Source organism: Lineus longissimus, chromosome 1 (genome assembly GCF_910592395.1).
Source record: "Lineus longissimus chromosome 1, tnLinLong1.2, whole genome shotgun sequence".
Classification (NCBI taxonomy): domain Eukaryota; kingdom Metazoa; phylum Nemertea; class Pilidiophora; order Heteronemertea; family Lineidae; genus Lineus; species Lineus longissimus.
In genome coordinates, this window is record NC_088308.1 from 23,472,387 (window position 1) to 23,494,792 (window position 22,406).

Consider the following 22,406-nt stretch of genomic DNA (forward strand, 5'->3'; position numbering starts at 1 on the left):
AAACATTTTATATGAATACCAATATTCCCATCAATACTGGGGGAGAGCACTACCAGAAAAGAAGACATGACACTTGATTATTTCTCTAAAATCTATTTGTTTACAATGAAATATCAACAAAATGCATCTTTAACATGTAAATCCATTTCACTAAGATACAAACAAGAATAAGACAGAACGATATACAAATGATACAGAATCTATGCGAACATTACAAAAGCTTGTACGCTCCAGTAACACTGACCTTCGTGTATTTCTCCCAATTTTGAAGATGGTAATGGGGGGGATGATTGCTAAGAGACAACAGCCAAAACTGCCAAGAGGGGCAGGTAGATGAAAGAGCTTGCTATTCAGACACGCAAGTTTTTGAAAACCATGCACTCTAGCTCAACTAGAATATAAAGCAGAAAATGGTGTTACTCCCTCAGATGTTGGTTCTCCCTCCAAAGCAGAAAATGGTGTTGCACCTTGAACGTCTTCCTCAGATTTTTGTTCTTCCAGCAAAGCAGAAAATGGTGTTACCCCATCAATATCTCCCTCAGATTTGGAATCTACACCCTCCAAAGCAGAAAACGGTGCTACATCCCGATTGTCTCCCTCATATTTTGGTTCTGCTCCCTCCCTCTTGTGCATCTTTCGATGATTAAAAAGAGTAGCTTTTGAGGCAAAAGATTTGTCACAGCACTTACATTTATAAGGTCTTTCGCCTGTATGAATATTCAAGTGTTGACGATAGGGATCTTTTTGCCTGAAAGCTTTCCCGCAATGAACACATTTATATGGTTTTTCACCAGTGTGAATCCTCTCATGTATAGCACGCACGCTGCATGTTCTAAACGAGAGCTCGCAGTAGCGACATTTACATGGTTTCTCCCCCGTGTGAGTGCGCGAATGGAGCGTAAGCAATTCCTTGGTTCTAAATGCCTTTGTACAAAGTGTGCATTCGAATGGCTTTTCACCAGTTTGCGGTAAATGAGTGCGTTCATGGCAATACAGACTCCCACTTCTTAGGTAGGTTTTGCCACAGATTTTACACGCATAGACTCTCTCGCAAGTATGTTTACTATTGATGTGTTCACTTCGTGCCGTAATCTGTCGAAATGTTTCGTCACAGAATTTGCATTTATACGGCCTTTCTCCAGTGTGAATACGTCGATGACATCTCAATGTTGCCGCACTGTTAAAGGCTTTGGGACAATCTGCACACTTATGACGTCTTTCGTTTGCATGAAGGCGAGCATGCCTCCTCAAATCATTCTTTGTTTTGAGAAATTTCCCACAACCCTCACATTTAAACGGTCTCTCGTTAGAGTGAACAACCAAATGTGTCTGTAGCGCACTTGGATTATGAAACGATTTGCCACAATGATCGCACAAAGTCCCTGAACCACTCTCAAGCTTTGCGGCTCTTGAATTGGGCGACTTTTCTCCACCATGACTGCCATCAACATGGACTGTACGTAAATGGCGATTCAAACTTGATCGGTCTTTATAAGATTTGTTGCAATGTTCACAGCTAAAATGCTTCCCATCTGAATGTAACTGCAGATGTTTCTGCAATTGAACAATACTGTCAAATTCTTTCGGACATATATGGCATGAGGTTAGTTTTTCCCGAGACTGATTGCCAGCTTCATTTGCAGTGATGATGCAATCAGCATTAGGCCAACTCGTACCTTTAATGGCCTTTCCGGTTTCTGCACATAAGCGGCTTGACCGTGGAATCAATCTTTTAGTAGGCGAGCTCCATCTTTCAACAATAACTCCTTGCACTTCCTCAGGTTGATGCTCCACTGCAATACAAAGAGATAATCTGACCATCAGATGTGTGTACAAAACTGATATGGCTTCTCCCCTATGGGTGCGTTCATGACATCTCAACGCCCCAATAACAGGAAAGGCACGAAAACTAATTACACAAACATATGGTTTTTCATTTGTATGAGTATGGGTGTGCTTTTTCAAATTTGTCTTGTCCTTGAAAGCCATAACACAATATTCACATTTAAACGGTCTCTCTAAAATTTCATACATATGTTCATCATCTGGATAACTCTCTGTCATACCTTTACTGATAGTTCTTGCTTCAGAAGATAGGCCACTTGACTTTTTAGGACTTGAGCCTTTTCTCTTTCTACCTCGGCCTAGTGATTGAATGTCTTGAGGAAAGGCTACTGGAATTAGAAAATCATTCCAAGAATACATCAAAATTCTTTAGAATCATAATCTGCATGTCATTATGATCAATACTCTACCTGCAATGGCAGCTGAAATTGAGCAATTTTAACAGGTTGGTGAGTATTTCTCTGAGTTAAGCTTTTCTTGACACAATTTGTGCACTGAATGGCAGAATACTTACAAGTTTTTCCTGAAACGTTGTAATCTGTCAGACCATGTCCTTGGATTTCCTGAGCGGGATGAATACTGGCCTGAAAATAAACCAGATTGCCTTACAAGACGTCAAAATAAGCAAAATAGTGCATGCATATTATTGCAATGCCTGGCCTTTAATTGTGTTCCTGATATCAGTAAATTCAAAGTTTCCTTTTTATAGCTGAATTGTTTACTGAGTTGTGTTTTCTTTTTGGTCTAGCTGAGTCACCGTGAACTTTGGAAATAACATAAATTATCAGTGTTTTCTTATGTTCTTTCCTGAAGCTGCAAAGAAGATTTTAATTTGGTTATGCCAATCTTTCATGTATGTTCAATGCCAATGGAACTGAATAAGACTCATAACTTTTCACATCCTGACCAAAAAATAAAACATCAGTCAAGAAATCCTTATGACACTTACAACATGTATATCTTCATCCCCTTCATATTCTTCATTCTGTAGTGAATCTGACAATGGATAAGAACCCTCACTGCCCGTGTCCATAGATTCATTCATGGTAATCGAGTAGTCAGCAGGTTCGGTCTTAATCAGCTTAACATGCTCAGACTCAGCGGTGGAAACCTGTCCCCAAGGCTGGTAAACATGGTCCTGAACACCACTATCTGAAGTACGCAAAATCTCTGGATCCGGCTCCACTTCCGTCCCATAGGTCTTCGGACAATCCGGTTGGAACGGTTGGCACATGATTGGCTGATAATTCAGTTGAATTGGCTCTGAGGTTGTGTTCACAATGCTGAAGTTGTATGTGTGCGTCTTAATAGGACCAAAGTCAGACTTCACAATTACAACAGACTTAGCCACAAGAGACAATCCAGGTTCTAAGAGAATGGTGCTGGGTGAATCTGACTGAGACTGAGAGTCAGAAACTGAACAATTTGACAAGGAATCATCGGGATCTGTCCCAGACAATGACACATCAAGATCCGTCTCCAGCTGTCTGGTGAACATCCTAGTTGTCTTCGTTGCTGTCATTCCACTGCTGCCTGACATTTCCGCACTACAAGCAACATCATTGTATATCCCTGGCAACGTTTCGCTTTGACTCAACTTTGGTGAGATTGATGGTGGACAAGGACATGGTGGTGGAGGTTTCACAGCATCCATTTGTCAGTGTCATTCGCCCTATCCATCGATTTTCAATCAGCGCAGATGAATCATATGCGTACCAGTACTGGTTGCAGTGGAGGTAGATCTGGAGAGAAAATTTTAAAGTAAAGTAACTATTCAATCTGTCAAGAAGATCAGAACCACTATTCCTTTTGCCACTATAATTTTTTTTTGATACACACTGTAGTAGTGTGTACAGAATGTATGCACATTGTTTCATTGTACACACTGACACACAGCAATTGCATCTATTTTGACAATTTACCAAACACCTTTAAGGTACAGTCACATTTTTTCCTTATTCAGTGACGATTTAATAACTAAATAGAAGAGTCAAATTTATTATGTCTTTTGATAATCAAAACGCAAATAAATGGGGATTTTGTGAGACTTACAGCGAAGTCCTCGATTAAGGGAATTCGGACTTGCGACCGTCTAGAAACTCACTCCATGCCCATGTGTACAATTCCGAATATGCTTACGAATGGAAATTGGTACTGTAACACCCGCTACGAATATTTTCATGAAAATTAGGACGAAAAGTTGGAAATAATTACGATTTCCTACTTTTTGTTAACACTTATTCCACAAAAAAGGTAACATTGTGTTTTATAAGTACTTTATGCAATTGTCTGATCTGCTACCAGATATTTTTGTTTCCTGATTCACTTGCTTTTGCAAGTGAACCCTCGACAAGTACGGACATGTTGCATATCGACCGTACAGACACTGACCATGCATTGCCTACTACAGCCTTGTGCATCCTATGCACTGTAAACCCGGAAATATTCGTGGCCAGTTTATTTCTCGGTTTCATGAAATTGCAATTTTGGCGTACATTCAATTTGCCTTTTCACAACCCTGTTTGATATACTACGGTATTTGTCACTGTCGTTATTTTTCATTTCAGCGAATTGTAGCCCTACAGTGATGGATGCTTTAGAAACAGAACATGATCACCCGATCCCTCAAAACTTAGGTCAAGAGGCGGGGACATTGCCAACGACATGCTCTGCTGCCATTGGTAGTGCTGAGATGTCTGGCAGTGTAACAGAAACAGGTGGTACATTTCCTGGAGAGGTGCCACCTTTGGTGATGGTGGACACACCACGAGATGATTCCTCACATAGTGAATTGTCGGATGTGCAGCCAAATTCACCTAGCGTCATTCACTTGGAACCTGGATTTTCTCTTGTTGCTAATTCTATTGTTGTTGTGAAATGTGACTTTGGTTCCATCAAGCCACAGACGTACACATACAACTTCACCATAGTGAACACAACGACAGAGCTAATTGAACTGAATTATCAGCCAATTATGCGCCCTCCGCCATTCCAGCAAGAACAGCAAACACCGGAGCCAATCATTCCACTTCCAGGAGTTATTCACTCTGCAGAATCTGTTAGTGGTCTTCGAATACCTATCCCTAGATTTGGGGGTGGTATGTCATCAAAACATGGAAAGGTGGTCAAGGAAGAACCTGTTGACTTCTCTATAACGATGAATGTATCCTCAGACACTGAGATGGATACCTTACACGATTTTGGAGGAGACATGGTAAGCCCATAGGAGTAGGAATTGTCGTTTTTTGCGCATGCTTAAAGTGTAACTTCCCTGAAGTGTCAGCTGCACAAATTGAAAAGAATATATATTACATCCCACTATGCTAGTCTTAAAATTTCATACATGTAGTATTTGATGAATTTTTACTGTGTGCCAGCCAGATGATCAGTGACACCCTAATTTTCTAGCCCCTCGGAGCTCCCTCCCCTTCCAACTCGGATGCATGTGTAGTCATGCAAATGTATTGTCTTATTGCACCTTATGTTTTGTTATCTGTACAACGTAAAGTAGTACGAATAAACATATATATATTGTCTTATGCTTTAAAGATGTCTACAGCTTGTCTTCACTTCCACTTTCAGACCAGTGATTCCCTTGACTCACAGAGGCAGTGCTTGAATACATCTGATCGGACTTCAACTACAACTCTACAAGATCAAGGTAATAATTTTCAAAATGACTTGGGAGGGCCCATATCATATCATTAATTCATTGATGGTGTAAAACTACAAACTATCTCACAGTTAGTCATGCTTCACTCATTTGCAGTTTGGTAATTCCAAACAGCATTTAGATGTCTTACTCTTAGTTGCGCCACTTCCAGTTTAAATATTTGGGATCAAATCTCTGATAAAGGATGCACTCTTTTTAGTAATTGGCTAATGAATGCTAGCTCAAATCGCCATGCTTTAGGCTTGATAATAATAAAAATTCAAATGGAATAAAGTTAAAATGTGCATGTTCATGTACCTACAATTGTTTTTGTAAGTTCTTTTTTAAAGTGTACAAAAATTGAATACCAATCTATGCTGCACAGATTGCCAAGATCTTCCAAAACTTCTAATGATTTCTGGTGGGTTGTTATGCCTTATACACTGACATCAAATCATGGACTTACATATGTAGCAAACTAGTGATATTTGTCTTTGATGGAAATAAAATCTCATTCTGTTAAAACTCCAAACAGTGTTGATCTTTTAGGAGAGAAAATTCTAATCATAAACGTCCCACAGCTATTGGAATTTGGATTCTCACTCAGTCTCCTGTTTAGTGGTGTCTACTTCAATTGCAGCGGTCGGTGTACCTCCAGAAGCACATTCCAGAAAGCGTTCAGCTGCACAACTACCATCAGCTCGCATATCTTCAGCAGCAGGAACTGTCCACAAAAGTGTCAAAGGTACAACCGACCGCCGTTTAAAAAAGAAATCGAAGGATAAGCAAGCTGACCTCTCAACCGCTGGTACTCCGGGCACCAAAATTGTTAAAGATCTAAAAAATATCTGTGGTATCTGTGGGAAAGAATTTGCCAGATTTCAAGGACTGAAGTGCCATTTAGTTACACATTCTGAAGAGAGACATTATAAATGTCCCCACTGTGAAAAACGATTTAAAACAGGCGGAGTTTTGAAGAATCACATCCGCATTCACACTAAAGAAAGGCCTTATGTGTGTGAAATTTGTGGAAAATCATACACGCGCACAACTTCGTATAGATATCATCAACTAAGCCATACAGGAGAACGCCCACACAAATGCACTTTCTGTGACAAGACATACAAGGTTTTGGTTGCTTTGAATGATCATATAAATAGTATTCATACCAAGGAGAAGGAGTATATTTGTGAGATCTGTGGAGCTGTATTTCTCAATATACCCAGTCTGAACAGTCACAGGCATACCCATGAACCAAAATCAACAGAGAAGCCATTTCAGTGTGAATATTGCGTTAAGATGTTTAGAAGGAAGGAGCTTCTGGTTGTCCACACCCGTATTCACACTGGGGAAAAACCATTCAAATGTAGACATTGTGAAAAATTCTTCACTACTTGCAGTCTGCGTGTTGTGCACGAACGATGCCACACAGGGGAAAAACCGTTCCAGTGTTCTCATTGTGGAAAAGCTTTCAGGCAGCGTGGGGCATGGAAGGAGCACCTTAACATCCATACTGGAGAAAGGCCATTTAAATGTACATTGTGTGAAAAATCATTTGCTGCAAAAGCAACTCTTCGCAATCATCAGAAAATGCACGGAAGATTTCCAGGAGGGAATAACTGAGAAACAGGTGTCTCAATGCAGTCTTTCGTGGCGTTTCTAAAAAGTAGTTCTGCAAACAGGAGGAAAATTGACAGTCGTTTTTGATAGTGTGGAATTCAATTTCTGTGTTTCTAAGTGCTGTTTACTTCAATTGCAGTGATCGATTCCCCTCAAGAAACACTGTCCTTTGATTTGACAAGTTCGGCTGTCCCACAGTTAACATGTAGTCTTCAATCGTCTACTGATTCAGGTACAGTCAGAGAAGGTATGAATGTTGCCCATGTACGAAAAAAGAGGCTGTCTAAAAAATGTGACCCAGCAATCTCCACTGCTCCTAGTACTGATGCTGCAGAAGATATGAGTTGTAACATTTGTGGGAAAGCTCACGTATTGCACATGAACGACTTCCTACTGGTGAAAAACCGAGGGCAGAGGGCATGGCTGGATCACATTATCCACACATGAGACCGACCTCATAAGAGCACATCATGTGACAAATCATCTGCTACAACTCTTCGCAATCATCAGAGAGTTTACAGTAGGGAAGCGGAGGATACTCAGTCACACACTCAACTTGAAATGTCTATGTCAGCTGTACCAACTGAGGCAGAGGACACGAATGCCTGATATGAAAGCTATTATTGGTTATCAAGTTATTCCTTTTTGTTTGCTGTTAAACTTACATGTAAAGGCCTCACGGCTTGAATGATTTTGATCAGCAAAATGGGTTTTTTCAAAGTAATCAACAGAGTGTAATAATGCATTGTGAATTTTTAATGGAAAGTGTATTACGCAGTAAATTCTTTCTTGTCGTAAAATTGTCAATTTTTAATGTATTTTAAAAGAAGTCTGAAGCCCAAGAAGTGTAGATTTAAAAAAAAAATCTCTCCATTTTCTAGTCGCTGTTAGTGTTACTTGTTGTCCTGGGTCACATATACATGTATGTGTAAGCAATCCCATTGTAACATATTGAAATGGGATAGAATTTGATTTCTGAGTCACTAAAGTGCTGTTTCCTTCAATTGCAGTGGTCGATTTACCTCAAGCAACACTGCCCTTTGATATGACGAGTTTGCCTGTCCCACAGATTAGTCTTCCATCGTCTACTGATACAGGAATGATAAGTGAAGGTACTACCATCCCACGTGTACGAAGGAAGCTGTCCTTGAAAAAACATGATTCTTCGCCCTCTGCTACTCCTGCGTGTGGCGCCGACCCTGGGGAAGATCTGAAATGTAACATTTGTGGGAAAGGTTTCGGACAAAAGCAGAGTTTATTGCAAAGGCATTTGTTGTCGCATTCTGAGGGGAGAAGATATATTTGTCAATACTGTGAGAAAGATTGTAAAACTAGAAAGGCTTTGACCAGTCACATCCGCATTCATACTGACGTAAATCGTTTCGTTTGTAATATCTGTGGACGAGCATTCGTCCACAAAAATGGATATAAATATCATCTAATGAGTCACACTGGCGAGAAACCATGTAAATGTACATACTGTGATAAGTCGTTTAGATCGGCGTCTCGACTCAATGACCATATAAATAGTATTCATACTCAAGAGAGGATATATCTGTGTGACATCTGCGGAGTGGGATTTCGAACAAAACGCCGGCTTACTTGTCACAGGAAAACACACGAACCCAAATCAAGGGATAAAGGATTTTCATGTGAATATTGTGATATGTTCTTCAGAACAGGGGTTTTACTGAAAATACATACTCGTACTCACACTGGGGAAAAACCAATAAAATGTAGACATTGCGAAGAGATGTTCTCGAGGCACAGCTCGCGTATTGTGCATGAACGTATTCATACCGGTGAAAAACCCTATAAATGCGACAATGAAACCTGTGGGAAAACGTTCAGGCAGCGGAGGGCATGGCTGGATCACATCATTATCCACACAGGAGAACGACCACATAAGTGCACATCGTGTGACAAATCGTTTGCTACAAAATCAACTCTTCGAAATCATCGAAGAGTACATAATAAGGAAGCAGAAGACACTCAGTCACTCGCTCAACGTGACATTTCTATGTCAGCTGTACCAACTGAGGCAGAGAACAAAAATGTCTGAAAAGATAACCAAATGTATCTTCTAACGAGGTATATATTTTTGTTTTCTGTTAAGAGGTTATACAGAGGAAAGTAGAACACTAGAGTATTTTAATTCACATGACCCAGTACAGCAAAATGAGTTTTTTTGCAAAATGTTTTTACTGGGCAAGAGCATTTGAAATTTTAATGCAGTGGAAAGGGCATTTTGACGTACCAATTCGTTACTGTCAAATTGTATATTATTCGAGCTACTTTTAAAATAAGACCTTCTCATCATTCTGAAGACCAAGAATTTTTGGAATATTTTACATTGAGTAGAAAATCAATCACTGGTTTTGTATTGAATTGAATCATTTGTGTGACTACCAATTTTGGAACTGTAAACCCCATTTTGCTTGCCCTAAATCAAGAGATTAGTCAAGAATTCTGAGTCAAAATGTCAATGACCATGTATGTATTATTAAACCATCTACATTGTATGTAGTGTGATGATCACATTCAAACGTTTTTAGACACCTACATGTGAGTAGTGTTCCAGCTAGAAATATTGAAATGGCAGAACAGAAGATGGCACATTGGCCAGTGAGGACAAAAGGTTGGGCAATATTAAAAAGAGAAATTTAAAAAGGGCACGGTGCTGCACCCTGCTAAATCTCTTTAGCTGAAACACGACTACATGTAAGTTGTGGTGTATCTTGGTTATGCTGTAAATATTGGTAGTTTATAGTGTTATTTTGTGAATTTTGAATGACTGAACAGCTGTTTACGAAGATGTGAAAAAAAGATGTATCACAATCCAATAGCAACAGTGTATCTAAAGCCCCATAAAAAGACTGTTGGTAACTTAGTGAAAAAGACCCAGCTGCATCGCCTCTGGCATAAAATTGTTTTTTATTTGCTTATTTCCGAATTCAGTCGTCAAATTCGTTTCTATTAGAATCGTTTCGATATTTTTTGTATTATATGTACATGTATCATATTATAACAGATTTACTTGATGATGTTTTACTGGTTGTAAAAGAAAAAGGGACCCTACCTGTTGTTAGATGATTATACCGCACCCCTGAACTAAAATGGTTCCACAACATACATGTTTCATGAAGAACTGATACAGGTGGACTCTCTCCTCAAGCAGCACATATTTTCTTGTGTCTTTCTCCAACTAAAAGGTCACGGTCTCCTCATCCTGACAATATCAGGCCATTTCACTCGATACATACTTACTCGGAAACATGCATAAGGAGAAGTCATGTTGTAGACCCTGTTTGCAAGAGGATGCGGTCTCCTATGCAATTGTCTCTAGTCTATCGATCTAGATGCTGGATACACCAGAGTGCCTGATAAAGGCTTAGACCTGAAAAGTCTCTGAGACAGATTTGGCCACTGACAGTCAAACTCAAGTGGAAGCAACCCCAAAACAGGAGAAAGTCAATTCAAGTGTAAATACCCAGATTGGGGCAAAGCTTTCAAACAGTGGTTAGGGTTGGATTCTAATGTCCACTCTGTGCATATTGGGAAAAGGGAACATTTGTGTGAAAATGTGGACTTGTGAGTGCATCAGCCAAAGACAGATGAAAGGCCTTTTCAGTGCAAATCCTGCCTAAAGGCATTCGGGACCAGACATTTACCAGAGCCTTGGCTCTCATACAGCAGAAGAATGTAGGAGAGCACTTTGAAATGAAGTGCCACACCAGATAAAATATCCAAGGGAAAGACACGAGGAAAAATCTTATTTGTATGAAAAACTGATACCTTATGTGTGCATCATTTTATCGTTGCAGTTGAAGCCATTTGGAAAGATTTAATAAAGACTCCACAACAAAGTTTGAACTCTGGCGCTCTTCGCATGATGTCTGGGAAACGAAGTCATGCTTCCAGTCACAAGAGGATGAATAAAGGACCAACTGGCAGATTAGTGTCGGGAGAGTGTTTGTCAACAGACTGTAAGACTCTTCCCTCAGATGTCAATCAGTTCAAATGTGAAACATGTGAAAAATACTTCAAAACCAAAACGACCTTAGCGAGGCATCAGATTACTCATACAGATGAAAAGCCCTTTGTTTGTAAAGTCTGTTCAAAAGCATTTGCTCATCAAAAAACACTTAAGTCTCATGAACTTATCCACACTGGAGAAAAGCCATACGAGTGTAAATACCCTGATTGTGATAAGGCGTACAGACAGTGGTTGGGACTAGAGTATCACGTCCGTTCTGTTCATATTGGGAAAAGGGAACATTTGTGTGAAAAATGTGGCATGGGATTTCTGACCAGATCTTGTCTATCTACACATGAAACGCGTATGCATCAGCCAAAGACGGATGAAAGGCAATATCAGTGTGAATATTGTGTGAGGGCCTTCAAGACCAGGGATACGCTGACTCTGCATATTCGCACTCATACTGGGGAGAAACCTTACAAATGTCGTCATTGTGAAAGATGCTTTAGATCCTGGGGTCAACGTTCCACACACGAAGGGAGTCACACGGGAGAGAAGCCACATAAATGTGTCTATTGTGGGAGAGCTTTTAGACAACTTCCATCACTCAAACAACATTTGAATATCCATACTGGACAAAGACCCCATAAGTGTAAATTATGTGAAAAATCATTCGCTGCACAACAGACACTTTTTAATCATCAGAAAATGCATAAAAGAGAAGCACTTAAAACATAGTGTTTGGGCTTCGCTATTGCCGCTGCTGCTGGTTCAAAAGACAGAATTGGAAAGCAAATCACTCAACACAAAATAATATCCCAGACAGATTTGATAAATTTCCTTTGTTGTGTAAATGGTGGAAAACAACTTAACAAAGAATATCATTGTCAAAAACGCTTCTCACATTATCGTTGGTATATCATTTTAAGTGGTGTCCACTCATACTTGTAAAAATTATTCAGGGTGTATCTTCTTTCAGTGATCTTCATGAGTTGGTATCAAAATATTAGTAGTGGTTCCAAATTTGTGCGAAAGGGAGCAGTGTGAGAAAAAAACATGAACTAGTATGATCACTCTGTTTGTCTTAGATGTCTTCCTCCAACAAATATTTACCTGCTCTGGTCAGTTTCAAAGGTCCTCTGCCATGTGCTGATATCGAGCAAACTCCTACAAGGGTGGGAACATATCAGGGTGTCTTTGTGGCTGTCAGTCAGTTAAGCCTATCTTTTCCTTTTGTCATTCCAGTTTTCAACTTGATGCAAGAACACCAATCGATTTCTCATGAAAGTTTAAGCTTTCGATCTGCTCTTTTGGCTTCTAAAAATTCATCTGGGAGTAGAGATGTTGGAGATGAAACCAAAGAGAAGGTAGATGAGGAATCGGAAAGTCCTTGTTCAGCCAATATTTCCAGCAACCTTGTAAAAGAAAATTCACCTAAATCATGTGACCTCGTTGGGGAAAAATTAGAAAAAGTGTCAGATTTGCAAGATAATGTCTTCCTTGCTCACCAAACACAGAAAAACTTCAAGTGCCAATACTGTGGCAAATACTTCACAACAAAAGCAGTTTTAAAACGGCACACTCGTATACACACAAATGAAAGACCATATATTTGCAAAGTGTGTTCAAAAGCATTCACTGACCCAAGCACCATGAAAAAGCATGAACGTGGTCACACGGGAGAAAGACCGTTCAAATGTAAATATCCAGATTGTGATCGGGCATTCAAGCAGTGGTATGGACTCGATTCACATGTCAGATCAATACATATTGGAAAAAGGGAGCACTTGTGTGAAAAATGTGGTGTGGGGTTTATGACCAAGTCCACGCTACGTTTTCATGAGCAGACACATCAACCGAAGACTGATGAAAGACGCTATCGATGCGAAATTTGTGAGAAGGCATTCAGGACCAGTTCATCACTTTCTGTCCACATTCGTATTCATACTGGTGAAAAACCACACAAATGTCGATATTGCCCTGAACGGTTCCCAACTTCTGGTCGTCGTATTGTTCATGAGCGGATTCATACTGGTGAGAAACCATTTAGATGTGATCAGTGTGGGAAAGCTTTCCGCCAACAGGGACCCCTAATGGTGCATTTGAATATCCACACTGGAGAAAAGCCTTATAAGTGTAAATTATGTGAGAAGTCCTTTGCTGCACGATCGACACTCCGTAATCATCAGAAAATGCATAGTAGATTGGCAGAGGATGATGACCCGGGCACCCCATTTAAAGCTCTTCAGGGATCAACTTCTGAAGAGATCTAATTGAGCTTTCTGTGAACCAAGTAATTTTGGCAAGGATGATATTTAGTGTACTGGGAGTTAAAAAGTTGCCAATTTTTAGCTTCGTGAACATTTTATGGTTTACAGTAACAGCTGAGTGTACTCGGTTGAGTTTACGTTATTATTCCGTACTTTAATATTATAATGTTTAATGATATTATGAAAATAGATATATTTGTTGCTGCATGTACTTTATGTCTTGCATGGAAGGTAGGATATTAAATAAAGGTCTTCCATTCCGTTGGGGTACAGACTGGGGCCGGTGAAGGCTTGGTGTCTTGGATTGTTTATAAATAATTGTATTGGAAACCTTAATGTTGGGAGCACCTTGAGTTGAATTTGGCAACTGTGTGGTGTAGCTTTTGTATTCTTATTGTAACCGACGATGACTGAATGATATTTTGTGCGGTTGCACTTCTAATTCACTGCATTCTTTTGTTTGGTGTGACAATAATTATGAAAAAATTCATCTAGGAAATGCTGTATTTTGAACCTTGTATTTGTATGTGACGGGCTGTTCGGACCATTTGTTAAAAAAGATTAAGTTTTTAGCAGAAAACAGACAGAAACAAAAGAGAGGCAGTCCCGGGATTATTCAAAAGTGTACATAACTTCTGATAATTCATTCTGAAATGTTATAAAGGTTTTCATTTGTATACATGTATACACTGTATCATCATGTAATCATGTAGTGCTGTTATATAATCATGTAGTGCAATTATATAATCAGGTAGTGCTATCCTATCTCTAGATCATGTAGATGCTGTAACCAAATAGAATAAAGGTCTTGATTTCTTTGATAACAGCATGTTATTTTAGTTTTTTTCCCTTCACTTTTATTGCATTTGCAATGTCTATGACAATGTACCATATATGGCATGTTCTTTGGGCTATCAGAAAATTCCATTGTGGAGTCATGGACTAATGAGCGTGATTAGTGATTACTTATGAACATTCTGATGATAATGCTGAGAGAATAGAGAGCGAATGTGGTTGTTTAATGCCTACTCTACCCCCCCCCCCCCCAAGCTTTAACCTCAATCAAACATGATGGGTGGATCTACTCCTTGCCTATGTAAAACAAATGCACCAAAACCTGCTAAATGGTGTCAACACAGTTTGTCTGAAAGGAACTGTTGGAGAACCAATTTTAGGTGCATATTGTCTCTGTGCAGAAAGTAGGTTGTGACCATATACCTGGTCACTCGGGACCACAGTTCCTAGTAGTTGGACAGTATTAAGTTGTGACATAACGAGAATATATGATTCCTTTTCCATTGCAGTTGACTATTCAATTCAAGAAAACTTCCAACTCCTTGGAAGACAAAGTTCATCAGCAGAATGTAGATGTCTTGGATCTACTCATTTGACTACAGGCAAGGGGATAGTTAGTGAACCCATGCCAAAAGATCACGGTGATAAAGACCAGTTGCATGTATATCAAGGATCAAGTTACTCAACCCCTGGTAAATCTGGTGTACACACCACTCTTCCATTAGAGGGACCTTTGAAATGTGAATACTGTGAAAAATCCTTTAAAAAGAATTCAAATTTACAGCGGCATTTGCGTATTCATAGAAATGAAAGACCACATATTTGTGGTGTCTGTTCGAAAGCCTTCACTGAAACACATGCCTTGAAAGTTCATGAACGCACTCATACAGGAGATAGACGATACAAGTGTCCGTACCCAGACTGTGACAAGGCTTACCTACAGTGGTTAGGGCTAGATCATCATGTCAATAGTGTTCATACCGGCAAGAGGGACCATCTATGTGATATCTGTGGAGCTGTGTTTCTGTCTAGGACAGGTCTCAATGCTCATAAAAACATCCATAAGCCGAAAACTGATGCAAGACCGTTTTCATGTCAATATTGTGATAAGACCTACAAGACAAGGCCCACACTTGTTTTACATACCAGTACCCACACCGGCAACAAACCACACAAATGTTCATTCCCTCCCTGTGAAAAGACATTCATAACTTTGAGTCGGCGTAAACAACATGAAACGATCCATACTGGTGAGAAACGATTTCGATGTGATCATTGTGGGAAAACATTCCGTCGACGAGGGCCTTGTGTTGAACATATGAATACCCATACTGGGGAAAGACCTTACAAATGCAGATACTGTCATAAGACTTTTGCTGCAAAAGCCACTGTTTATAATCATGAGAAAATGCATAATCGAGCTGCGGGTAAACAAGAGAAAACTTGAAAGACTACTGCTGTTAAAATGTTTATTACAAGCACATGTTAAATATTCAGGTGTCTGTGATGTATTCTAATAGATCAAACTATTTAATAAAGTTATCTTTTCATGAAAAAAACAAATGAACAATTCTCGTATCTTTTGACAGCAGTAGGCAGGTAGGAGAAAGTTGATGTCCTATTGTGAACCAATTAAGCTGCCAATGATTGTGACGCTTGCATATGAATGGAGGACAGTAGTATTGTCTCACTTAAAAGAGAAAGCAATACAGCCAATCTGCCCTTCTAAAGACAGGGCCGAGGTTCATGCTATGATGCGAGATCCTGGCGACCTTTCACCTGACGACGGAGAGCAGTCCTCATATTGCTCTTGACCATACTGTCACAACCTCATCTGTTCACCAGACCGCAATTTTCAAACAGTGACAATGTGGAGTGCTGTCACAACCAGAAGTCCTGATAGAATTGACTCATACTGTCAGAACTAGTCTAAAGAGGACCGTTGAACACATACAAAACAAGACGAAGACAGGTATTGAGATTATGACAGTATTATTGCCATCCAACATAATATGCAACATGTTGATTTGTTACAAGTTCTTTAAACTATGTGGCAGGCCAGAAGCAAGGCCGCCAAGGCTCACCAAGAACTAAAGTGGTGACACGAGAAAATGTCTATAATCTTCTAGCAGCAAATCTTTTGATTTCCAGAACTTTTACAAGACCGCTGACGATGTTCCAGAGGCAAAGAAATGGACATTTTTGTCTTGGACTTTATACTGCATCCGGGTGGATTTCTGATTCTGGGGATGGCCAGCACTTGGTTCTTTCACTTTTATTTCAATCTGAAAACACATAACATTTACTGGGGGTTATAAACAGGAAAGAAACTAACAAAAATATATTTTTATCTGGGAAAAAGTTAATTGGGTTTCGATTGATCAGTCAGACCTGCGATATATCTTACTGTCTATTAAATCACAATCAAACATTAGTTTTGATGTGAAGCACAAGCCGAAATAAGGGATGCAATTTTTATTCAATGGTGTGGCCATGGACAACACATGGATATACAAGCACATTTTTGTAAAGCCACAAATACAATGCTGTCCCTATCTCTCACCTGTCCATGGACATCTTTACAGTATCCACTTGCCAATCCTCGAGTAACCAAGGTAGCATGACTTTTATGGTACAGATATTTCGCCACAAGTTCATCTTCCGCCATGTCCTCATCCATAAGCCCTCGTACCACCACGTTCCCACTGCTACTAAGAAGTGTCTGGAGGTAATCAATGAAGACCATAAGCGACCGGCTCTCAACTCCTAGTGCCAAGAGGATACTAATATCATCAAAGATGATATGAGTCTTGCGGTTCCCACTGTCCTGTAGCTGCTTCACTTTTGATGACAGGTAAGAATATATCGGACGCAAGCTGTTTTTTGATTTATCATACACAAGACCGTCAAACATTTTCTCATAGTCTGAGTCTCCGCAACTGCCAACATCCTGTCTGTCCTCACCAATCAATGTATTGCCACATAAACGCAACCCTTCAATGAACACAACTTTTCCATCATCCCTCAAAGCTTTGAGATTCAATCCAAGTTTTTGGCCGACGTTATTATAATGTCCGAATGATTGAGCCAGACCAACCAGACACACACTGTCCCCTGCCTTCAAGAAGTAGGTTAGAAAGTGATGGATAAGATAAGAAGAGTCACTTCTGAAATCCTGGAAAATTGATATCAGTTTCCCACTTGGAGTGTTCCCCTGTTCGTATAAAAGGATATTGTTCAGTTCAGTAAACATGTTCAAAGTATCTGCATCAGCTAAACATGCAATTTGAATTATCGCAAAACTTTTTTTGTCCCCTGCTTTTAGTCTAGACTCTTGTCAGTAGTCCAGCTATTTAGCAGATTGTGTCTGAAAAGAAAAATGAAACATGGAGTGAACTTCAAAAAGCATTGGCATAGCCAAAGTTGCAAAGGCAAAGGCACAACCGCCATACAATACTCATAGTCTACTGTGATACATGTCAACAAAATGAACTTAGGCATGACAGTAGCTGTATGTACTAAATCATTATGACTTATGTAGGCCCCTAGTCAGTGTGAGGCGACTTGTAGGCCCCAAGTATCATCATGGGAGAGTTAAGCTTATCTCACTCAATTGGAGCGATGGCCAAACTTTTGCTTGGACACTTAGCTACATCAATGTCAATTTGACAAAGAATGGAATCTTTGATTTATAGTTTACTTTTAGACCACTTCACTTCGTTGCTTTTACAATTATGGGAAATCCACCTATCCCAAGATTCATTGCGAAACCAGGAAGTCTGTTGGTTTTGCAACCCTCCCAATGATGGATCGGCTAAATAAGTGGCTGCGGTAGCTGTAGTGTAGTTGAAATGGGTGATATAGCATTGTTTGAAGAGGGGATCCTTGATAAGAAGCAGGGACCACTGAAGGTGAGGTACACAGTTTTTTTATTAAGTGTCTCATATGACATGACTGAGTACGTACGAGCAGCTGGTGTTGTGGTGGCAGCGTTCCTGTCGGGATTGTCGCCCTAAACAGCGTGCACCAGCGCCCACCAGCTTCTACCAGGTTAATTTACGTTAAAAGTCGGGTATGAGGTCATCAAAATAAAATTTAGTAGCCTTAGTCGACGAAATAAGTACACTATAAGACACATTTCCTGAAAATTTCATGACATTTGAGTGTAAGATAAGGGAGATGTTGTCCAAAATCACAAGGCACCTGTAGGCTGTAGCCTGGTATTGGGAACTTGACAGGGAAACCCTATCAATCATTTCAAGTCAAATCCAACATGGCCGCCGACTTGGCGGTGGACGATGGTACATTTTAAATAACAACTCGCTAATCTAGCACACAAATGTCATGAAACGTTCAGGAAATGTGGAAAATATCCTGCTTATTTCGTTTATGACCATTAGATTCTATTTTTATGACTAAATATGCTTTTTAATTTCATATAAACCTGGTGGACGCTGGTGCCAGTGGTTGACGCTGTTTAGTATGACCCCTATGTTGTGCCTGTTTATATGAAGCCTACATAAATTATAACCATTCCAAAATCAAAACAATTTTTCACAGTCAGAATACGCGTAGCATGATACAAATAATGGTGTTACTAAATACTTCAGAAAACTTCCTGGTTAGGTAAAAAAAGTGGCCAGTATATAACAAGTCATGACAGTCTTAATTGGAAATAACAGATAAGACATAAAGTCTAAGATAATCAAACACAAACAGCTCACAGACTGGGCTTACATGTACAACTTCCTAAACCTCTTACTCAATACAGATAGTGGGTCTCAAAGATGTATTGACTGGCAGCTGTAAAATGACTAATATTTTATGAGATTTGAAATACCTCCTCACTGATAGCCGATACTGTGATAGCTGATAGCTGATAGATGAGACATAAAACGTAAGACAACAGTGTGCATTTTAACTCTAATGATAATTTAATTTAACTTTTGTACAAGTTGTGGTTTTTCTTTGGCATCATTCATGTCAACTATCCTATGTCAATAAAATTTATGTTTTTCTTATTCAGCAATGGAGAAAATATTACTGTACTCTTCAGAACAGCAAGTTTTCTTATCGCCCATTTAAGGTAATCATTTGTGTCCTTATTCTTGTTGCCCCCACAAAACCGTTTACCAATATGCATGTACAAATTTGGTTTAGAGTATTATGTTGGTTTAATGATAGAAAATTACATCTAAACCATTTTTGATTTAGCTCAGAGTTGTTCACCCAATTTTCAACCCCTGTATATTGATCTGTGGATGGGCACAAACAGATAGCTGGGCATTGTGTATAATCTAAAACTCATTACTTCAAATGAGTTTTTGGTATATTGTAAGCACATTGCATGGCTTCATGTTTGGCGGAGACTCAACTGACAGGTCTTGTTTTATTTTACTCTTAGGGCGCGGAAGCTACGTCAAAAGATCTGGAAATGTCTACAGTCCATTCAGTCAGGGCTACCCGTGGAAAACCAGGCTCCAGCTGCAATGAAATACATTTTCACTTAATGGGTGACAAGGAAATGGTATTCGTAAGTAAAATTCTACATTACTTTTGCATCAACTCATTCTTGATTTTTGGTGATTTTTATTTTACATGTTTTCATGTATGGCAGCTTTTTATCTTTAAAGAGCTTCTTGGTTGTCAATGTGATTCACAGTTCACTATGGGATGTGCGTCAGATGCCTTTTGAATCAGACCTGTCACTCCACTCCTAGTCCTATTAGGGGGCTTTTTTCAAGAAGGGTTTATCAGCCTCATGGGCTTATCCTTGAGACTTGGAGGCTTTGTGCATATTTATATTAGCTTATTACACAAGTTAGCAAATTTTAACAAATTAGCTTGATACACAAGTTCTCTTTGATGTGATCAAGATTAAGATGATCTTTCGTCATGAATAAAAACCTCCCACTCAACAATTGGATGTAGTAATCAGGTCTGTTGCACCTTCGTTAAGCCTATTTTAGCTTCTTTTTCTGTCCCTCCATTTTACAGTCGGCGTTCAATACTGATGACCAAGACAGGTGGGTAAAAGTCCTACAAAAAGCAATTGAATTGAAGAGAAAGAGAGAAAGTCTGAGGAGCTCACTGATGTAAGTCATGATCATTTATTTGCTGGCATGTCCCATACCCATTTTCTAGGAGTTCCTGTTTGAGGCTTTTCGTCTAAAGTAGCATTATGTTCCGTCAGTTGGGTTGAACAGTCTTATTACACCAGAAGAAAGTTACTTAAGCTTATACAAGGCCATACAGGATTATCTAGGAATTGGTCCTGAGGGGTGGAACACCACTTCTTGTCATTTTTTATCTCAAATGAGCATAGTTTGTTATGACATACTGTGAAATTCGATATTTCAATACATGATAAAAATGCCATCTTAGCCCCTCATTCATGTCACTAGGTAGGGTAGCATTGGACTCACAGAATATTGAAAATACCATTTTTGTTCATATAAGGGGATTAGGAGAATCCACCATACCTCACACCATTTCTTATCATTTATCATTGCAGAGATTTCGAACGTGATCGTGGCATCACCTTATATGATCAACCATGGGATCTACAAGCTACAGTCAACCAGAGTAATGAAAAGTTAAAAGAAAGCTTCAAAAACCCAAAATCTACAACATCTCTTGATTCTCGTGATGACCTTGCAAAGGGCAATGATTCCCCTGTCGTGCGGAGACGACAGGCACCTTACGTCGAGCCATATGCCGAAGTTGTTCTTTTTCCAAAACCAAAGAATCATAGAAACTCAGAAGAAACTCTTATGACACCATATGCAGAGACAACTATCAATGGGTCGACTTTGCTTGCACCAAGTAATGAGAGGAAAGACTTGACAATTTATTCAAAATGTACCGAAATGAAACCGACCTTTTCAGAAAATGAAAGTTGTAACTATAGCTATGCGCAAGTGATTAAACCTAAGTTTAGACGGGAACCTGACACAAGTAACATAGAGAAGTTCCGTGTTTCACATGGGGCCTATGACAGTTATGTTGATGGTGATTCTGGACAGGATGAGAGAGATTTGGTAGAAAGTGGTATGGTCAGTGTGTCTAGTAATGAGAGTGGGAAAGAATCTGAAGCAGTTTTAGCTTCTTTGAAAGATGCATTGGTAATATTTTCAACATTAGCAAAGTATGAAAAGCCAAGATCACTGAAATACCCGGATTGTGAGAAAAGTGCAAGTTTCATTGCGTTGAAAAAACATATTATTGCTGCCAGCAGTAAAGATGGTAAAGATCGCTTCACCCAACCACGCAGTTTCAAATTGGGGACTTACGTTCAACAACTAAAGAAGTCAGTGTCTGGAGTCAAGGATTCGCCTACTGCTGTACAAGTTCAGATGGAAATGGAACTGTAGACTATATTGTTTGTTCATGTACAGTGTTTCACAGGGTCATCATTAATGTAGTTTACCATGTTTACAGAGTTCTTGGGTCACTTTGGTTAAATTGTTTCTTAGATGCATCTGAAACAGAATCCAATCAGCCTAAAAAAATTATCTGTGTCATGTGTTTTGCACCTTATTTGAAGGGATATTGAATAGTCTGTCTTTTATGTCCTTTCGGTTCTCAAGGAACTGTGGTGGTTGGATTGTACCTCTGTAGATTGGTACATGTAGCTCCTACTTGGAGACTAATATTCAGACTAGATATATGTAGACTAATATATATGTAGACTAATATTCAGAAAGCTATAGTATAGTGCTTTGCACTTGTGTCATAAGGATTGCACGAGGTTTAGGATTTCGAGCTCAAACAAGTGCATACGTCGATAGAGATGTGGCATCGATTTTGGCTGTCGTCATACTTTCTGAGCTTTTTTTAGCTGTTTGTGGCGTGCTATTTGATAAAAAACGTATCTTTGTATGATTCAATTGCATGCAAACAATAAAGATTTTTGTAGAGTATGAAATGGCTTTTTTGTGTTTTTTAAATCAGTCTTCTCCGAGAGATATTTCCCTCAGTCATACGGATTCTTGTCCTAGACTTCTAAAAGTCTACACTTTGATAAATACCCAACTCAAAATCTGTGTCCCAACTCGGGGTAATGACCCGACTCTTTAGACATGGCTAGGGGTCAAGGGACTGCAAACAACAGGGCCCCTTTGAGAAAATGATTTTGAAATTGACCAAAATGCGTTTTTAAGATTATACCATTGCATGAATTGCCCGTCTGTGTATTTTGTGAAAATTACCCCCTTTTGCTTAGATTACCCTCCTAAAAGACCGC

At 39.4% G+C, this 22,406-nt stretch overlaps 4 protein-coding genes across 15 annotated transcripts; 2 read left to right on the forward strand and 2 right to left on the reverse strand.

Annotated features, from left to right (window-relative positions):
• Nucleotides 1-77: 77 nt before the first annotated feature.
• On the reverse strand, nucleotides 78-3,955 carry LOC135499131 (zinc finger protein 724-like). 3 transcript variants are annotated; one of them, XM_064789835.1, is made up of 5 exons: nucleotides 3,898-3,955; nucleotides 2,795-3,587; nucleotides 2,360-2,429; nucleotides 2,067-2,174; nucleotides 78-1,793 (listed from the first exon to the last, which is right to left on the reverse strand). In XM_064789835.1, the coding sequence occupies exons 2-5, from the start codon at nucleotides 3,497-3,499 to the stop codon at nucleotides 388-390; spliced, it is 2,289 nt and encodes a 762-aa protein (XP_064645905.1). In that variant the 5' UTR covers nucleotides 3,500-3,587; nucleotides 3,898-3,955; the 3' UTR covers nucleotides 78-387. The 3 variants fall into 3 exon arrangements, with proteins under 3 accessions (XP_064645905.1, XP_064645962.1, XP_064646029.1); XM_064789892.1 differs by lacking the exon at nucleotides 3,898-3,955 and adding an exon at nucleotides 3,775-3,861; XM_064789959.1 differs by lacking the exon at nucleotides 3,898-3,955 and adding an exon at nucleotides 3,768-3,826.
• Nucleotides 3,956-4,008: 53 nt separating this feature from the next.
• On the forward strand, nucleotides 4,009-15,684 carry LOC135493108 (zinc finger protein 121-like). Of its 9 annotated transcripts, XM_064780039.1 has the most exons (7): nucleotides 4,009-4,098; nucleotides 4,413-5,059; nucleotides 5,428-5,506; nucleotides 6,138-6,242; nucleotides 7,257-7,364; nucleotides 8,128-9,208; nucleotides 10,942-11,030. In XM_064780039.1, the coding sequence occupies exons 2-6, from the start codon at nucleotides 4,433-4,435 to the stop codon at nucleotides 9,177-9,179; spliced, it is 1,971 nt and encodes a 656-aa protein (XP_064636109.1). In that variant the 5' UTR covers nucleotides 4,009-4,098; nucleotides 4,413-4,432; the 3' UTR covers nucleotides 9,180-9,208; nucleotides 10,942-11,030. The 9 variants fall into 9 exon arrangements, with proteins under 9 accessions (XP_064636109.1, XP_064636100.1, XP_064636118.1 ...); XM_064780030.1 differs by having other exon boundaries at nucleotides 8,128-11,011; XM_064780048.1 differs by having other exon boundaries at nucleotides 7,257-7,349; nucleotides 8,128-11,011.
• Nucleotides 15,685-16,136: 452 nt separating this feature from the next.
• Nucleotides 16,137-17,906, reverse strand: LOC135493149 (elongator complex protein 6-like). 2 transcript variants are annotated; one of them, XM_064780125.1, is made up of 3 exons: nucleotides 17,862-17,906; nucleotides 16,725-17,528; nucleotides 16,137-16,446 (listed from the first exon to the last, which is right to left on the reverse strand). In XM_064780125.1, exons 2-3 carry the CDS (start codon nucleotides 17,412-17,414, stop codon nucleotides 16,318-16,320), a joined length of 819 nt encoding a protein of 272 aa, XP_064636195.1. In that variant the 5' UTR covers nucleotides 17,415-17,528; nucleotides 17,862-17,906; the 3' UTR covers nucleotides 16,137-16,317. The 2 variants fall into 2 exon arrangements, with proteins under 2 accessions (XP_064636195.1, XP_064636206.1); XM_064780136.1 differs by lacking the exon at nucleotides 17,862-17,906 and adding an exon at nucleotides 17,771-17,829.
• A 17-nt stretch (nucleotides 17,907-17,923) lies between these two features.
• On the forward strand, nucleotides 17,924-22,075 carry LOC135493142 (uncharacterized). The gene is made up of 5 exons (XM_064780113.1): nucleotides 17,924-18,072; nucleotides 19,188-19,247; nucleotides 19,566-19,694; nucleotides 20,159-20,256; nucleotides 20,676-22,075. The coding sequence occupies exons 1-5, from the start codon at nucleotides 18,013-18,015 to the stop codon at nucleotides 21,532-21,534; spliced, it is 1,206 nt and encodes a 401-aa protein (XP_064636183.1). The 5' UTR covers nucleotides 17,924-18,012; the 3' UTR covers nucleotides 21,535-22,075.
• Nucleotides 22,076-22,406: the final 331 nt, after the last annotated feature.

What these genes read in the sequence shown, in the direction of transcription:
- LOC135493149 (XM_064780125.1), bottom strand. Translation starts at nt 17,414, where the DNA reads ATGTTTACTGAACTGAACAATATCCTTTTATACGAACAGGGGAACACT. An exon ending in GTAAAGATGTCCATGGACAG is followed by an intron (nt 16,447 to 16,724) that starts GTGAGAGATAGG and finishes ATGTGTTTTCAG; the next exon opens with ATTGAAATAAAAGTGAAAGA.
- LOC135493108 (XM_064780039.1), top strand. Translation starts at nt 4,433, where the DNA reads ATGGATGCTTTAGAAACAGAACATGATCACCCGATCCCTCAAAACTTA. An exon ending in TGTCCACAAAAGTGTCAAAG is followed by an intron (nt 6,243 to 7,256) that starts GTACAACCGACC and finishes CTTCAATTGCAG; the next exon opens with TGATCGATTCCCCTCAAGAA. An exon ending in TTCAGGTACAGTCAGAGAAG is followed by an intron (nt 7,365 to 8,127) that starts GTATGAATGTTG and finishes CTTCAATTGCAG; the next exon opens with TGGTCGATTTACCTCAAGCA.
- LOC135493142 (XM_064780113.1), top strand. Translation starts at nt 18,013, where the DNA reads ATGGGTGATATAGCATTGTTTGAAGAGGGGATCCTTGATAAGAAGCAG. An exon ending in GTGACAAGGAAATGGTATTC is followed by an intron (nt 19,695 to 20,158) that starts GTAAGTAAAATT and finishes TCCATTTTACAG; the next exon opens with TCGGCGTTCAATACTGATGA. An exon ending in AGTCTGAGGAGCTCACTGAT is followed by an intron (nt 20,257 to 20,675) that starts GTAAGTCATGAT and finishes TTATCATTGCAG; the next exon opens with AGATTTCGAACGTGATCGTG.
- LOC135499131 (XM_064789835.1), bottom strand. Translation starts at nt 3,499, where the DNA reads ATGGATGCTGTGAAACCTCCACCACCATGTCCTTGTCCACCATCAATC. An exon ending in CAACGTTTCAGGAAAAACTT is followed by an intron (nt 2,175 to 2,359) that starts GTAAGTATTCTG and finishes TTCTAATTCCAG; the next exon opens with TAGCCTTTCCTCAAGACATT. An exon ending in AGCAAGAACTATCAGTAAAG is followed by an intron (nt 1,794 to 2,066) that starts GTATGACAGAGA and finishes TTTGTATTGCAG; the next exon opens with TGGAGCATCAACCTGAGGAA.